This window comes from Tamandua tetradactyla, chromosome 3, assembly GCF_023851605.1.
Source record: "Tamandua tetradactyla isolate mTamTet1 chromosome 3, mTamTet1.pri, whole genome shotgun sequence".
Lineage (NCBI taxonomy): Eukaryota > Metazoa > Chordata > Mammalia > Pilosa > Myrmecophagidae > Tamandua > Tamandua tetradactyla.
The window spans coordinates 117775408-117793494 of NC_135329.1; the positions used below are offsets into that span (position 1 = coordinate 117775408).

General features: G+C 34.1%; 1 protein-coding gene across 12 annotated transcripts in view; it reads right to left on the bottom strand.

Annotated features, from left to right (window-relative positions):
• Positions 1-18087, bottom strand: part of ORC4 (origin recognition complex subunit 4) — a 103351-nt gene that overhangs the window by 21924 nt on the left and 63340 nt on the right. For 11 of the 12 annotated variants that reach the window (XM_077153740.1, XM_077153742.1, XM_077153744.1 and 8 more), the window contains 5 exons: positions 14315-14390; positions 13780-13865; positions 11385-11433; positions 9140-9291; positions 8148-8321 (listed from right to left, as the gene is read on the bottom strand). In XM_077153740.1, the coding sequence (XP_077009855.1) occupies positions 8148-8321; positions 9140-9291; positions 11385-11433; positions 13780-13865; positions 14315-14390 (537 nt within the window). The remainder of the gene's footprint in view (positions 1-8147; positions 8322-9139; positions 9292-11384; positions 11434-13779; positions 13866-14314; positions 14391-18087) is intronic. The other variant, XM_077153741.1, reaches the window with a different exon arrangement.

Here is an 18087-nt window from a genome sequence, read left to right on the forward strand (position 1 = left end):
GCTGTCATATTTCACAGCCAACTGACAAGCTAAGGACATAGGATCACCAGCAATAAGCCTCAGAATGCCAGTCTTCAGGAAGAAAGCTTTACCTCGATGATGCCTTGACAGGGACTTTCTCTTAGCCTCAGACTATAAGCAAATAAATTCCCTTTGTTTAAGCAGAACGATTGCATGTTATTTGTTTGGGCAGCCTAGGAAATGGAAACAATCATACTTGCAAGATGAACAAAATGCACTACAAAACAGAGAATGAGAGTTACTACATCTGGGAAAAGAGTATGAGTATTGTAGGAAGCTTGCAGTATATTGAGAAAAGATGAACAGTCAAATACCCCTAAGTTTTAGACACTGGCAAAGGGACTGTATGGACAGACAAAGGCAGAAAATTTAACTGGAAGCAATTGCAATCATCCATAGAAAAGACATAGTGGACCAAGTTAAAAGAGTAGTATAAAGACTAGAGGAAATTAAGACATTTATAGAAGATGTATCTAATGAAGAATTAACTGTTTGGTGGAAGGTGAAGAAGGGTTTGAAAAGAGAAAGAAAAAATTTAAAATGACACTATGGAGGATGTAATGTCCCAGGAGGACTGAAGAGTAAAATGTAGCTAAGAAGTGAATCTTGGATTACCAACATTTAGTAGATGGAAAAAGAAAAGCAAAGTAAGAGACTGACAAAGATACTACATACTGGAAGAGAATCTAAGAGATTGGTTGTGCTGGTCTTAAACTGTTGTGTACCCTAGAAATATCCACATACGTACAGTCCAACCATATCAATGGCTCACAAAATTACCACATAGTTTTGTATTCTTCACCATGATCATTTTGAGAAATTTATACCACTCCAGAAAAAGAAAAGATTCATACATCCCATACCCCTCCCTTATCCCTCTCTCTCATTGACCCACAGTATTTCAATCTACCCAATTTTTACCTTTATTTCCCCCTATTATATATTTTCTATCCTTATTATTTTTTTACTCATCTGTCCATACCCTGAATAAATAAAAGAGCACTGGACACAAAGTTTTCACAATCACACAGTCACACTGTAAAAGCTATATCATTATACAGTCTCCTTCAAGAATCAAGGCTACTGGAACACAGTTTAACAGTTTTAGGTACTTTCCTCTAGCCACTCCAATACACCATAAACTAAAAAGGGATATCTACATAGTGTGTAAGAACAACATCCAGGATAACCTCTGAACTCTGAAATCTCTCAGCCATTGAGACTTTGTCTTATTTGTCTCTTCCCTTTTTGGTCAAGGTTTCTCGTTCTGAAGATGCTGGGTCCCAGCTCATCCTCAGGAGTCAGGTCCCACGTTGCCAGGGAGATTTACACCCCCGGGACTCATGTCTCAGGTAGAGGGGAAGGCAGTGAGTTCACCTGCCAAGTTGGCTTACAGAGAGGCCACATCTGAGCAACAAAAGAGGCTCTCCAGGGGTGATTTTTAGGCATAGTTACATGCCTCATATATAGCTTAGCCTCTCGTTTGCAGGAATAAGTTTCACAGGGGTGAGCCCCAAGATCCAGGGCTCAGCCTATTGAATTGGTTGTCCCCACTGCTTGTGAGAATATCAGGAATTCTTCAGACGGGGAAGTTGAGTATTTCCTCCTTTTTCACCAGTCCCCCAAGGGGAAGTTGCAAAAATACTTTTTTATTCTCTGCCCAAATCACTCTGGAATATATTGGGACATCACCCTTGCTTGCACAAACCAACAAGATCTCATGTCCTATTCAAGATTCCATGTAATTATGGTATTCAAGTAAATTGACCATATAAGGTAAATCAGATAAAGTGTTACCAAAAACATAAATTTTGCACCAAATAAACATTTCTCCTTTTGATCTTGCACAGAAGTTGAAGTTTGAAAACATCCTTTACCTACTATTCTGATTTACCTTAGTCCTATCCAGACTGACTTCCTTCATATCTCTAGACAAAGTTTGATTGCTTTTTTCAGCCTTTTTAAAAACAGGTTGAATGAGGTAATGCTGACTTTCATAGCTTTTGTGCTCTAATTGTGAGTCTCAGGTATCACATAAATACCCAAAGTTTCTAGGAACAGCCAGGTTATACACAAATAGCTCAGTATCTCAGAATTTAGAAATATCAGTTACAACTCCTAAATATATGTAACTGCTCTAAGAGCTTATAATCTAGGAACCTTTACAATAGGCCCCAATCTGATAACACATGATTTCGACTTCAATTCTCTGAGTTTGTATGTTACGGTTAATCCGTACGAGGCATAATATCTTTTTGTTTCTGACATTTCACTAAACATAATGTCATCAAAGTTCATTCACCTGGTTGTATGCTTCACTACATTCCTTCTTGCAGCTGATCAGTAGTCTGCTGTATGTATACAGTACAGTTCACCCTTCCATCTTTCAATCTTATGTGCCCTTAGGTCACCTCCATCTACTGCAAATTTGGAACACTGCCACCATAACACCAGCATGCAAAAGTCCATTTGTGTCCCCACCCTCAGTTCCTGCAGGAACTGACAGGGTTGCAAGATCATACGGCATCCCCACCCCTAGCATTCTGTGAAACATCACATTGCTCTGCAGAGGGGATGCACCTCTCTGGCAGGGAGCTTTTGATTAAGTTGTTTCCACGCAGCCACCCAAATGTGGGTGGGACATTTTGATTAGGTAGTTTCCATGGAGGTGTGTCTCCACCCACTCAAGGTGGGGTTGCTTAATGGAGTCCTTTAAAAGGGTCCTTTGGAAAAAGTCCTTTGGAAAAAGCTATAGAACCCACACATCTAGAGACCTTTGGAGGTGCAGAAAGAAAACACCCCCAGGGAAGCCATTTGATGAAACTGGGAGAGAAAGCTAGGAGACATTGCCATATGCCTTTCCAACTGAGAGAGAAACCCTGAATGTCACTGGCCCTTTCTTGAGTCAAGGTATCTTTTCCGGATGCCTTAGTTTGGACATTTTTTCTGGCCTTAGAACTGTAAATTTTAACATTATAAATCCCCTTTTTAAAAGCTGTTTCATTTCTGGTACTTTGCATTCTAGCAGCTTTAACTAATCCTACAGCGATACAGAAACCAAGGGAAGAAAACTTCAAGAAAGAAGTGGTGATCAACGATACAAACTACTCTGTAAGATTATATTAAGTCATAATTTTTAGAAGAGCTAATGACTTTGGAAATCAGACAAATAAGGCACTGTGATAAAGCAGTGTCTTAAAAGAGCCAAGTGACTACAGTGAATTAGGGATTGAATGGAAAGTGAGCAACACTTGGCAATGAAGAAAAGATTAGGAGAAAGAATAAATTGACAGGTGACAGGCAAGAAGTTTTATTTGCAATGAGGAAGACTGACATAATTTTTTGAAAATCACCTCCCTAGAATAAAGACAAAAACAAACAGAAAATGAAAAAAAAAAACAAAAAACAAAAAACAGAAGAGGAAGCATTTCTCTTTTATCTAGAGCTCAAACTGTATGTCTATTTCTACTGCATGAAAATCCAGTTTCAGGAATAAGTTCTAGTCTAATGGGATGAAATTTCATGTTCTCTGTAAATAAACTACCATAGTTAAAGTTCCTACTCCCTTGCTATTCCTTTTAATCTTCTTTTTCTGTTTCAAAGGGATTGCTGATACTGTACATGTCTTTTTATCATAAACTTTGCAAGCAGCCGGGGGAAATAAAATTAAATAAAGTAATATAAATGAAAACCTTTTGGAAATTGTTAAAAACAATTTAGCTCTTCAGCAGTTTGCAGTTTTCAACATATAAGAAATTTCTAATATAAGGCTAAGTACTATAGGAAAACTGCAGTCCTGGTTTCTGTAATCTTTGACTCTAATCAAGTAACTTATAAGTTGACACAGCAAAATCAGAGCACTTAGGAAACTAAAGAAAATCACATGGGATGAAACTGACAAAACAAATTTTCTCTGTAAGAATTCAATTATTTTTAAAAGCAATATTTGTCTTTTTTTATATTATGTTTCAAAGGGTTAATCTTCTACACCCTGCCTTCCTGCTTATGTCCTTATTTTTAGATATCTGCCTCCAATTCTGCTTCTTATTGAAAGCTATCATCACCTTGCTTCTATTACTTAATCTGCTTAAAAAAAAAAATTCTAAAACATCTAAATGTAAGCCATTTAAGAAAAAACTGTCTAACTTACTTCATCATATCTTTAATTCCCCCTTGACTCAAACACTGTAAACTATTTTAGGATAAATCTATTATCAATAACTACTTATTGGATACCTATTAAGTTTACCAAACTGTGGTGGTCATTGATGATATCTTGGGTGTGGAAATGACTAAATTTCATTATCACTGTAGATTCAAAGTTTCCTTCTGGTTGGTCAGGAAATGCCATAAAAGATATATGACTGACTGACATAGCCCGTTACAGGAACATGGGGGATATCCTTAGAAATGAGGCAGATTTCCCCTTTTATTCAGGGAAACTGACAGATTTTCTTGTCACTGATGAGCATATGAGCAGCAGTTGCAGAAGCAAGTTCTACTTACTGCACAGTTTATTTGTCCAGCGGCATCCTCAAAGATAGCTTCTAAGCAAAAAGTTACATGTTTATACTATTACCTTACGACTCATGTTCCATGGATAACTTAGTGGCAGCAGTGTACATATTAGCTCTCTTAATTCCTGCTAACACTTCTCCCCTTCTGTTAACTAAGCAGGGAACTTAAAACAGTAATTAAACCTTCCTTGAACTGAGCTGCATTTTGCATTTTGGGGGCATCTGGGGCATTTCCTCTGAGGAGAACTAGCTAGAATTCTTTTAAATTCACTTTTTTCAGGTATTTCTCTTACACTGAGATGCTGAGATCAACAGACTACTTTGCTTACTTATTTATTTGACTTATTTGGGTAAGGCTCAAAGAAATACTCAAGTTAGGCAGGATGCTCAGGTTCAATCCTAGCCTATAGTTAACCTCTCTTCCTGGAGGATGTGAGATATTTTTTAGATGAGATTCCATAGGTGACCTCTTATTCACACCACTGCTTTTGCTTTAACCTTGCAATTAAAGAAAAAAAAAATTCCGATTGTTAGCATAAACAAGAAGGAAAGCTCCCACAATGCAGATTTTTCCCACTCTAGTCATGGCTTCTGGCCATGGTGCTGACAGATTTTTCAAGTAAAAATGGCAGAAGAGATAGTGATAGGAGAAGAAAATAAAAGCTAAGAGCCTATCCTAGTTTACAAGCTGCCGGAATGCAACGTACCAGAAACAGAATGGCTTTTTAAAAGGGGAATTTAATAAGTTGCTAGTTTACAGTTCTAAGGCCAAGAAAATGTCCCAGTTAAAGAAAGTCTATAGAAGTGTCCAATCAAAAGCATCCAGGGAAAGATACCTTGGTTCAAGAAGGCCAATGAAGTTCAGGGTTTCTTTCTCAAGTGGAAGGGCACATGGTGACACAGTCAGAGTTTCTTTCTCATCTGGAAAGGCACATGGTGAACACGGTCAGGGTTCCTCTCTCATCTGGAAGGAACATGGTGAGCACGGTGTCATAGCTTCTCCTGACCTCCTGTTTCATGAAACTCTCTGGGAGGCATTTTCCTTCTTCATCTTCAAAGGTTGCTGGCTGGTGGACTCTGCTTCTTGTGGCTATGTTGTTCTGCTCTGCTCTCTCTGAAACTCCTTTCTGCAAAATGTTTCCTCTTTTATCAGACTCCAGAACCTTACCAAGACTCACCCAAATGGGTGGAGACATGTCACCTAATAGAGCTTAACAACCACTCTTGATTTAAGCACATCTCCAGGGAGATGATCTGATTACAGTTTCAAACATACAGTATTGAATAGGGATTATTCTGCCTTTACAAAATGGGATTTAGATTAAAACATGGCTTTTCTAGGGGACATATATCCTTTCAAACCAGCACAGAGCCAGAACAGTAGTGCTAGTTCTACTTTATGAAAAGGAAATGCAAGACTCTCAGAAAATAACAGGATAGTGCTCACATTCATTTCTATCATGTGTCCCTAAATTCAGGATATATGGGCTTCAAAAAAGGACCAGAAACCGATGGTTAGCCACCCTATTACATACCATCTTCTGAGTCATCCAGAGTCATGCTTCAGCAATCCTCCTCAACCTCTTCCTTTATATACCCATGCTCAGAATGCAACACAGCTGGGAAGACAGAAAGATAGGTGATGGCACAGTGCAACCTGGGCTATGTGGTCGCCTTAGTAAAGAGAAAGAGCAGGGATGGAAAAAAATAAAATCCTTGAGGGAACACACACCTTAAATACTTTAAAAGACTATTTGAATCTCTAAAACCGTCAGAAAAGCAAACTATTGGAACAAGACAATCCAGTTCAGGAGTTACAGAAGGGTGAAAGTCTTCTGTAAGAAAGATGGAACCAGAAGCTGAGAATAGGGCCCCTATTCCAGACCTAACTTAAGAGAGGAGACAAACTGGGAGCACCAACTATTAAGAAAGTGTTCCTATAGAATGGAATCCTATAATTAAATACAGTATCAAAGAAAACTACCCTGAACTAGTCTCAGAGCATGCTACCTGGACAGGCTGAGAATTTTCAAAACCATCAATTTCTAGTTTCTTTGTGCTTAAGAGTTTAATTCTCAGCTTAACCCCCATTCCTCCTACATATTACTATAAGCTACAAGGAGAAACGAGGCTGCATCCTTGCACACTCCGCTTGGAAATCTCCTCAAATAAATATCCAAATTCTTTGTTTACAAGTTCTGCTTTCCACCCAACAGCAGAACTCAATTCTGCCAAGATCTCTGCAATTTTATGACAAAGGCAACCTTTCCTTCAGTTTCCAATTAACACATTCATTTCTTTCTAAAATCTCTTTCGAAGTACTTTTAGTGCCCACAATTCTACCACGGTCTATTCAAAGCAATCTAGGCCTTTTCTATCAAGCACGACACAAGCCTTCTACCCATTATCTAATTTCAGAGCAGTTTCCACATTTTAGATATTTGTAATAGCAGCACCCCACTTTCCAGTACCCAAACTGTTCTGCTTTCCCAGATGCTAAAACAAATACCACAGTGGGTGGGTTTAATGGGAATTTACAGGCCCACAGATTTGAGGCTCGAAGTCTGGAGTCAAGGTGTCAGCAAAGCACCACTTTCTCACTAAAGACTGACATTGTGGAGTTGGCCCCTGGAGATCCTTGGTCCTTGGTTTTTGCATCACATGGCAATGCACATTTCCTTCCTCTTTTGGGTTTTATTGACTCCCAGCTTCAGGCTGGTCTCCATGGCTTCTCTTCCAGGGTCCAATTTCCTTTGCATTAATGACTTCATCCTTATTAGATTAAGGCTCATTCTCATTCACTTTGGGCACACTTTAATACTTTTCAAAATACCTATTTATAAATAGATTTATATCCACAGGACCAGGGTTTGGGACCAGAACATGCCTTCTGTGGGGGGTATGATTCAATCACCAAAACCCTTCCAAGTGAAAATTATTTTCTACAGAAGATAAACTGATGCTAGTATATTGAGCTGATACAACAATGGTCTGAACAAGTTAGGCTGTTCAGTTGAAGTGCAGATTAATCTACAGAGTCCACAGGGTTAGAAAATCTTTGCATATGTACTTAAGACTCTGAGGAGTCCAATGACTCCACAACAGGATACACCAATGATAACATAACCAGAAGCACCACAGCCCAGTTTCTCTCTTAACAGAGCCAACAATATGAAAGCTAAAGGTTGGTAATTGAGAATTGGTGGGGAGGGGAATCCACATAGGATAGGTAGGTATGAATCAAAAACTAGTATATTGCTGAATTTTCAATATACAGAAAACGAATTTTCTATCTTGGGAACTTATTAACAAAATTGGAGTTGTGATAACACAACTTGTGAAAATGTGTGTGTAATAAAATGTGAATCAGATATAAAACATTCATTATTAGTTAAGATTACTTCAAACTACTCACAAAAGTCCTGTAGCCTAACTGTGTTCTTCTGAGAAAAAGACATTTTGAATGTCCTTTTAAAGAAAATATATACGTATGAATTGCATTACTATAATTCCATGCCAAAGGAACACTAGAAACTGTAAATTTAACTGCTTTCAAATAGTATAGTAAGACAGATCAATTACTTTAATACTGACTTTGATCCACGTTACCTGAATATTCTCATTCCATTTCTCAGCAAAAAGCTTGTCTGGAAATTCTAGAGGTAAAGATAATTGTTCTTTAAATATTTTAAGATATTGTGGAAAACCAAAGGAATTCATTAAATGTATTTGCCGGTGGGAGAATCGTGACTTCACTCTTTTTTCTAAGAGTTCCAAAATATCCTTAAAAACAAACAAAACCCCCTTTAAAATGCATTGTTATAAAACATTACATCAATATTAAAGATACAAGTATTTAAACCATCACCTACAGTTATCATTAATATTATCTAATGATTTGACTTAGTAAAACATCTTCCAAAACAATGAGAAAGAGTTGTAGGAAAGGAGAGTAAATAAATGGGTCTGACAGAAGCTTGCGAGGAATGGAGAGGGTAAAGGAAGGATAAAAGCTACAAGAGGCACAGCAGATATATGAGCATAACAGAAGTGATGGAATACCAATGTTATATGAATTTCAATAACAAAATTCATACTATGAGAGTAAAAGGAAAACAGAAAAACACCTGTGTAGGAAGGTACACAAAGCTCAACATGCATAGAGAGCCTTCCCAAAGTGATGTGATAGTGACATCAAGACTAGGGATAAAAGCATTTTAAAATCCCCCAAGAAGCAAAGAAGCTACTATCTGCTGACAGCTAGACAGATATACTATATTGCACTTCTGAAGATGTTTACTTACAAAGTTGGGATAGTATTCTGAATTAATTTTAAATATTTTCAAAATACAGAAAGAATACTAACTTCACATTTTTTTGTTCAGTGAGTCCATTGGAGGGAGGGGAATATTAGTTTATGAGTATGTGTGATAACTGTTTTCTGGTTTTTCTGAGTTGAAAAGTGAGATAAATACATTGGGCAATGGTAAGAATTAAAAAAAAAATGAACAGAATGATCTGCAAGAGTGAAAAAAGAATTACGTGAGTAAGCTTGAATCTCTAAATATTATAATCTATTTTTTTTTAAAAGAAAAGCTTACCAATCTACACGTAAGACCAATAACTGCTACTGGAGTGTGTGCAGACTGAGAAATGTCAAAAAGATTATAGAGGAGAGTTTGGTTTTTATGATGAGCAAAAAGATCAAATTCATCTAATATGAAGATCACTGGGCAACTGCTAGTCCGGTCACCTAAGATAAAAGAGAGTTTCATGTTAAAAAGAAATCATATCAACTTTTCTTAAACTTCCAAATTATTTACTACATTTCAGTTTTTAAAATGCAATTCAACAACCATACATAACCTACTCTGGATAGGGCACTTACTGATGAATGTACACTTATTCAATGACAACAAAAACCATTCAGAGGATAGAAAGCCATTCAAGTGGTTTAGAGCTTAGTTATTAGACTCTATGGTTTTTGTTTATGAAAAAATTAAGAAAATTATTTAAATAACTCAAGGCTCTTGATTTTTTAATTATGTAAATATAATACATGTATAATCAGAAAATTGACAATGAACTTTCAACACCTAAACAGAACCCAAACACTTTGAAATGAAAATATAAAGAGTTACTAATTTATGGACAAAAATATTGTTGCAAAAGAAACTTGTTTCCGTAGTACAAAAAGAAATGCAAATTATATCTTCACACAAAAAATAATATTTATAAATAATGGTTAGTCTATCAAGTTAAATGAAAGCCACTTTAACTCCTTAAACCACAACTTTTAACATTTCAATTATGGTGGAAATTTCAACATGAGACTCTCTCTGGATGTATTTTCCTGCCACAACAATGGAAGCTACATAGCAGAAGAGCTACTACCTAGGATTTAAAGGCTTTACATTTACATAAAAATGTGAAAAGAAAAAAAAAAGTAGAAAGAAAACCTAAAGGGGAGACTTACTCCACCAGATAATAAAACATACCAAAATGGTTAATACTGGCACAAAACCTAAGGGACCACTCAAAAGTCTAGGATCAGACTCAAATAATTAAAAATTCAGTATCTGACAAATTATAGCACTATATTAATGGGAAAATTAGTTTGTTTACTTAGTTAGATCTTCATTTTACATCTCAAAATGAATTCTAACTAAATCACAAATTAAAAATATATATATTAGAGCAGGCAACAGTGGCGCAGTGGTAGAGTTCTCGCCTGCCATGCTGGAGACCCGTGGACTCGGGTTCGATTCCCAGTGCCTGCCCATGCATATATACAAAATATATATATATATTTTCTAATATATATATATTAGAAAAAACGAAGGATGAACATTTTCATAATATAGGGGAGAGAAAATCTTTTTAAAGAGATGTGACTGTACAAAATTTACATTCTATTTAGTAGAAAAACGTAAGAGAAGAGAAAAATAAGTATAAGAGTAAAAATAAAAATTTTTTGCCATAAAAATAAGGCAAAGAGGGTGGTATGATTGTGGCTGAGTGGCAGAATTCTTGCCTGCCATGCCGGAGACCTAGGTTCGAGTCCTGGTGCCTGCCCATACAAAAATAAATAAATTAATAAGGCAAAGAACAAAAAGAAAATATATAAACCAGGACAGGAAATATCAGTGGCCAAAAACATGAAAAGATGAGCATTATTACCACAACCAAAATTACGCAGGCTAAACTAAGAATGTATTTTTTTCTATTAGACAAAAAAAACTGTTAATAATATACAATGTTTTTTAATTTGGGAAGAAAAACATACTTTCAAATATATTTAGAACGTGAACAGATAAAGCATTCCAGTGTGGTTTGACAATATTCACTATTTTTAATGTGGTACCTTTTAAGCCAGAAATTCAACTTATTGAAATTATCCCAGGAAATACCTGGATGATCATTTAAGCATTTCCTTCTAATCATAAAAAACTAGAAACAAACATCTGTAACTGATGATTAGCTAATAAATGATAGTAGCTTTATAAAGTGTAAGGTATATCAACTCTTACTGACATGGAAAGATGCTCATAACATTCTGCTAAGTGAAAAGCAGATTAGAAAACAATATAAAATATGATTTTATTCTTGTAAAAAAATTGCATTTATCTATATAGCTATATTGATGACCGATGATATGCAGGTATATAGAGATAAGAAACAAAATGTTAACAGAAATAACCCAAGTGTTGAATTACAGTGAGAATTATTTTATTCTTCTGATTTTTCTAGGATTTCTTTTTTTGTGAAATCATTTATTACCTTTATAATCACGGGAAATACAATGCCAAAAATATTTTTGATAATATAATATATGCCATTATTTACCCTTTTTTAATGCTTCCAGAAGAAATGAAAGGTTTTCAGCAAAGCTTCCCTAAATAACAACAAAAAGATACCATGATTAGAATTTCAGAAAACTAAGAAAAAAAAAGAGGGTGTCAGACTTTTAGACACAAATAGGCTCTTTCAATTTTTTTCTAGTAAATTAGAATTACGCCCAGATTCTCAAATGAATATTTCCATGTTTAAAATTTAAAGTTACATTAAATATAAACAGCAGAGAGGGTAAAGCACTGGAAATGGTAATGATATGTCATGTTTGAAATTTATATTTTTGGACAAAATTTTTATAAAGTTGTCCATTTAAAGGCAGTTTTGAAGAGCTGCTATATTCTCAATATAACGAGAGAACTAGAAACACACTTTGTATCTTTGAACACTACAGGTTTTCCCAACCTCAAATTAATCTGTACTGCTAAAAAAAAAAAAAAAAAAAAAAAAAACCATGACTTTAAACAAGATACCAAAGAAAAGGCACAAGAAATCTGTTTCAAATATTAGATAGTATAATAGTTTCTCTATTCAAAAGCAGATTGAAGATCTTACATATCAAATCAAATTTGTCTATGTTTACTTAGAATACAAATCGTTTTGGGATACAATTTAAATATTCTAATAGAGTAGTAGATGCATTATCCAGATGTCCCAGTTTGTGGGAAGAGGTACTGTTTAGATATTCTTTCATTTAAGTCATTAATTTTTACTTCATTCACATTTTTAAGTTAAAGAAATGGCCAACTTTAAATTTCAGTGGAAATAAAGGAGAAAAAGAAATCTGCTTCTTTGTTTCCCAACTGAGAGAACTGATACAAAATAGCATAATGTGCTTTTAAGAGCTTTCACATATTTTGTGCTGATTTCATGCTGTGAAGTCAATACTATATCCAAGGTAGGCAGGTCAAGAAGTGTCATCAATAATTTAACTCAAAGGTTGCTTGTCTTTTGGCTTTTTTATTTTCAAAGACTTTGCATCTGACATTAAGAAAATACAGCAAAACAGAAAAGTTCTGGGTGAAGTGACTTAGGTTCTTAATGTGCAGTCTCAGCCATTTTATGATCTCAGGAAATTAATTGCTCTCTGTGCCTCAGGTACTTAATCTATATAACAAAGGCATTAAACTAATAATATCTATATTTGGTCATTATGATAATAATAGTGATGATAAGATGATAAAGAAGCAATTATGTTTTTTAATTAGCTTATTTATGGATCAAATATGAATAGGTCCATCTAGGAGTAGGTGTATCCAGATTAACAGGAAACCAAATCACTAACTGAGTTTACAAGAATTCTCCTTGTCCAAGTATGACAACAGCTTCAACATTAAATTCTGAAAAGGAGGGAGAACCAGAGATTTAAAGGAGGAATACTTTGATTGCATTGACATTTCAAAGACCTGAAAACTACGGATGGAGAACAACATATGGTTGGCCCAACTTTTTATAGAAAATTAATAAAAATTCATAAATGCTTTCTATCTAGATAGCTTACATAACTATGGCTGTGTCACAGCAATAGAGCACTCATTTGAAAGACTGGAGTGACAGCATTCTACATGACCAGTGACCAGAAAAATAAAACTTGAAATGCATATAAAGCCCTTCTAATGTATAAAGAGTATGAAGATGGGCCTTTTCATCAAGAAAATTTGGGACAGCTGCAAATTATGTTTATGTTTCCTTAAGCCCTACAAATTTGAAACTTTAAAATTTCAAAACATTTCTAATCATATTGAAGTCATTTAAGTCACTGCTTTCACCATCCTAAGACCCAAGCTTTTATGTCAGTGAGGTATGAAAATATTTTAATGGTAAGAAATAACTGCCATTTGTATAGTCCATTATCATCTTGCGAAGTTGTTCTTTTTTCTTTTTACATGGGCAGGCACTGGAAATTGAACCCAGGTCTCCAGCATGGCAGGTGAGAATTCTGCCACTGAGCCACCGTCCCACTGCCCTCAAAGTTTTGTTTTTTAAACATAAATTAAATTATATTTAATGTTTCCTTTCATCTGCAGAATTATACCACAAGAATATAAAATAACACCTTTTCAACAAATGAAAAATCTGAAATTCAAAGACATTCATTAGCCCATGAATCACTAGCTAGTTAAGTTGCGGCTTTTTATTCAGTGTTTCTTCCACCACTCCCATTCTACCTGAGTCTCTGAAGATGAGAAACAAACTTCTAGAATGGTTTCTAATAAAATATACGCATATTTCAAACTGGAATTCCTGAATCCCTTCTTAATCTTCAAAAAAAATTAATATATTGGTCATCTTTCTCTTGGGAACAACGAAATTACCTAAAAGTGAAAAATAAAACCTACGCTACAGAGACTTTACTTTTAATTTCACTTAAAAGAGCTAAAATACTCACAAAAACTTTATCTCCAACTACATTTTCCAGATTTAACTGCCTTGTGATTTCCTTAAGGGCGATTTTATCATTGATCTGCAGCAGTCCTGAAATAAAGGTCCATTAAAAAAATATCTAATTAGAAGGAAATATGTATTTGATGCAATGCAGATTGTATCAAAATCAAATATATTTTCCAATGCCTTTTAAATTGAACTGGAGAAGAAAAAGTTGAAGCCTGTTTCCCATAATTTATATTGTAAAAGTCATGAATGAAGTCATTTGGTAGACTAAAAAATAAACATCTTCCTTGGGGCTATTCTTACTTAAAAAGAAAGACAGGCAAAATACAGAGCAGTACAAAATCCTTATTTGTCTCTTTTATTTATATTTAAAATAATTCATATATTGCATATAGAGTGCTAAGATAGAGGTTTTTAAGAATGGATCTTTTTTTAAAATCTAATTTTTAATACTAATGCAAATACATTTAGTTTCATAATATAAAAAGCCCATGTGATTTCTATCATTTCCTATGGCAAAATGACATACTCACCATTCAGGTGAACTTGTAATACATTTTCACTCACTTCTTCTATTTCCATGAGTTCCTTCAAAGCATGATTTACTATCTTAAAAAATAAAAATTTTATAAAATATTTAGTAATAAAAAAGTGAAAAGCCTTTATTCTTTTAATCTATGAATAGAGGAAAGATAATACAATATAGCTCTTTTTAATTAACAAATAAGTGCTCAGATTATTTACATTTAAATGGTTTAACTAGAACATCAGATGTGTGACTCTTCCTAAGATATCAAAGCCAGAATTGATGCCTCACTCTCTCAATCATCTACCCAAACTTTTTTTTTTTTGTGGTATGTATATGCTGGGGTCACATTTCATTATTTTTCCACGTGAAAAATAATGAAATCCTGTTATTGCAATGAGTATTCCATTATTGCACCACCATTTGTTGAACTTTTGTTTGTTTGCTTTTCTTGTTTGTCTTTTGGGAAGTAAATAGACCAGGTCCCTGGTATAGCAGGCAAGAATTTTAGCACTGAACTACCCTTGCATCTGCAACCATAAACCATACTTTTAATAAATGTTTAGAAGCAACTCTCAAGTTTTAAAAGAAGCATTTTTGTACAACTCATACAAAACTCTGGCTTTATGAATTTAATATCTCAATACATTAGAAATCTCCAGATATACTCTTTGAAATGTAATTTAAATAATTTAAAAGCTACTGCAAAATATATTTCAGAAATTAAGCTATAAGATTTTATTCAAAGTCTGCTCCCCAATACATTTCTACAGAATACTTTGAACTATATTTTTATCATGAAAAAAAATCTAAAAGTAAGATATATCAGGTTAAACTGAAAAAGAAACATACCCTTCATTAGTTGCTAGGTACATAAAGTTCATATTAAAGAAACTTAGAGTGAGCAATGAAAAAACTATTAGTAAATGTATAATGATTCTCAGAAACTTTCCATGGACTGTTCAATTAGCTTCACATATATGCCACATTCTTTAAATATTTTTGACATAGTGTATTATCCTTATATTGAAATACCATGTGTAACTCTATATATTACTGCTGCATAACATTTTTAAAAATTTGAGAATGGATAGATTTAAGAAAAGCCAAAACAGCTTTTTGAAAAGAAGAGTAATGATGAAGGACTTTATTTTCCAATATAAAAATAGAAGGGTACAATCACAAAAATAGTCCAAGAAAAAAGGCTGTATCTATAAAAAATTAGCACAAATTATATCAGGATTTTGTGAGGACAAAAAGGATTGTTCAACAAAGGTACGGACCACTGGTAAACTAGTCTGAAAAAGAAAATATATCTGTATTTATTTTTACAACATTCTCTATTTGTCACTGCAACATCTCTGTACAATAGGAAGAAGGAACCATCATCCTCATTTTAAATTATTAGATTTCACAATGAGATATCAAACATAACCAGCTATTCCTGGTATATCTGCATTGTGTTGAAAGCATGGGGAATTCTACCTCAGATAATAAAACTCTAAGGAAAGGGACAACTCTCAAAATATCAACTAATATACTACTAGTAAAAGTCCAGCTTAGAAGTGACATTTAAAGAAAACTATCTGAAAGCCAGATGGTTCCTCTCCGGTTCTGGATCAGATCAGATCCTACCCTACCATAGTTGAATTCCTACAGATGATATTAGCTTACTCCTTCAAAATAATGCCTTTAAATACATTTTCTTAATAATCTGCTGTGTTCTTTGCTCCAATTCTTAATATTTTATGTATATTTGTGTGATTTTGTTAAATTATAAACCACTTTGTTGATGTTCTGATGAAATGTTGAAACCCTTTTCAAATTCTTTGCAGAATGAAGCAGGGGAATAATACCTTCATTTTACATATGCATAAAATGAACTTAAGTTTATAGCGTTTTCCCCATTAAATTTATTTTAAATAACACATTATTAAATTTTCGTTGGATCAGCCCACAACATGTTTATAGTATGTGTGATCTGAGATGATAGATAAATGTATTAGAAAGTATGTTTTCAGATAATTATTGTAGTTCTAATCTGCAACTGGCTATTGCTAAAACTTTAGCTATGTAATGAAGCTATGTAACCAACAGTATAATTTAAGTCAGTTTTTACACAGATATACAAATACTCAAATATTTTAAAACTACACTATATACAAAAAATATTAGTTAGATATTTATGTTAGACAAACCAGCACAACAAATTTAAAATGAGGGTGGTATTTCCTTCTTCCTATTGTACAGAGACGTTGTAGTGACAAATAGAAAGAGCATACTGCAAAGCAGCTAAAATTTAATTTTACAAATATACCAGTGGCAACTCTTAAATCTGTCAGCATCCAGGCATTCTGAAGCTCACTTATTATTTCCAAATATTAAAATAAACACAAAATCAATAATATGCAATTAGAAGAACTAGAGGAAACATTCAATCACCTTGCAAGTTTCTGTACGAAGAGTAATTTCTGTATTTCTATATAGAAGAATACTTTCCAGGGTTCAATATGTCACTGGGAGCCATATTACCATTATTTAAAAATAAAAATGTATGAATACAACAAATCAATTAACCTTAGATTTTGAATTTTGTATATTTCAGATAGTTTGGTCAAGGACAGCATTTTTTTTTTTAACTTTTTAAATTGTATAATATAATATATATATATATATATATATACAAAGCAAAGAAAGAAAAAGGCAATTAATTTTCAAAGCACTCTTCAACAAGTAGTTACAGAACAGATTCCACAGTTTGTCATGGGCTACGGGCTACCACTACACCATTTCAGAGTTTTCCTTCTAGTTGCTCCAGAAGAGTGGAGGAGCTAGCAGGAATTTTTTTTTTAGTGGAGCAGGTAGCAGGAATTTTTTTTTTCTTTATCATCACAATTGACTTTTGTTTTTTCTTTTAGGTGAAAAACAACACATATACAATAAAAGCAATAAATTTCAAAGCACATCACAACAATTAGTTATAGAACAGAATTCAAAGTTTGGCATGGATTACAATTCCACAATTTTAGGTTTTTACTTCTAGCTGCTCTAAGAACCTAGAGATTAAAAGAAATATCAGTATAATGATTCAGCAACCATACTCATTTGTTAAATCCTACCTTTTCTGTATAACTCCACCATCATATTGGAAGAGGCTGTCGATAGTATGGGATGGGGAATGGAACAAGTTGATGTTCTAGAGAGGCTGGCCCCTCTGCATTTCAGGACTTATCTGGTTCAGAGACCCATGTGGGTGGTAGGTTTCTGGAAAGTTACCCCAGTGCATGGAACCTTTGTAGAATCTTATAAAAGTACCTAGATTGCCTGAACGGTTTTTGCTGGGGGTAGACAAGTTATGGTAGGGATCAATGTCTAACTGAAGCCTGAATAAGAATGACGACCAGAGTAGCCTCTCAACTCTATTTGAACTCTCTCAGTCACTGATATCTTATTTGTTACACTTCTTTTCCCTCAAGGATAGTATTTTAAATGTGCTAATCTTAATTTAAAAATTTAACTAAATGATTATACTAGAGTTTTCCTGCTTAAGAATAAACTATATCTGATCCTTTATTCAATAGCTTTTCTAGTTCAAGATACTTCTCCACACACATAGATTACAGAAGTGGTACAAGTCAAACAATGCTCATCTCATCTCTAAACACTGGAATACCTTAAGAATAAATCAGACTATTCACAAATGAAATGCAAAGTACGGGATTCTTCAGAGTACTGTGTAGTCACATTAGATAAATGACTTCAAAGGACCACAGGGTTCTG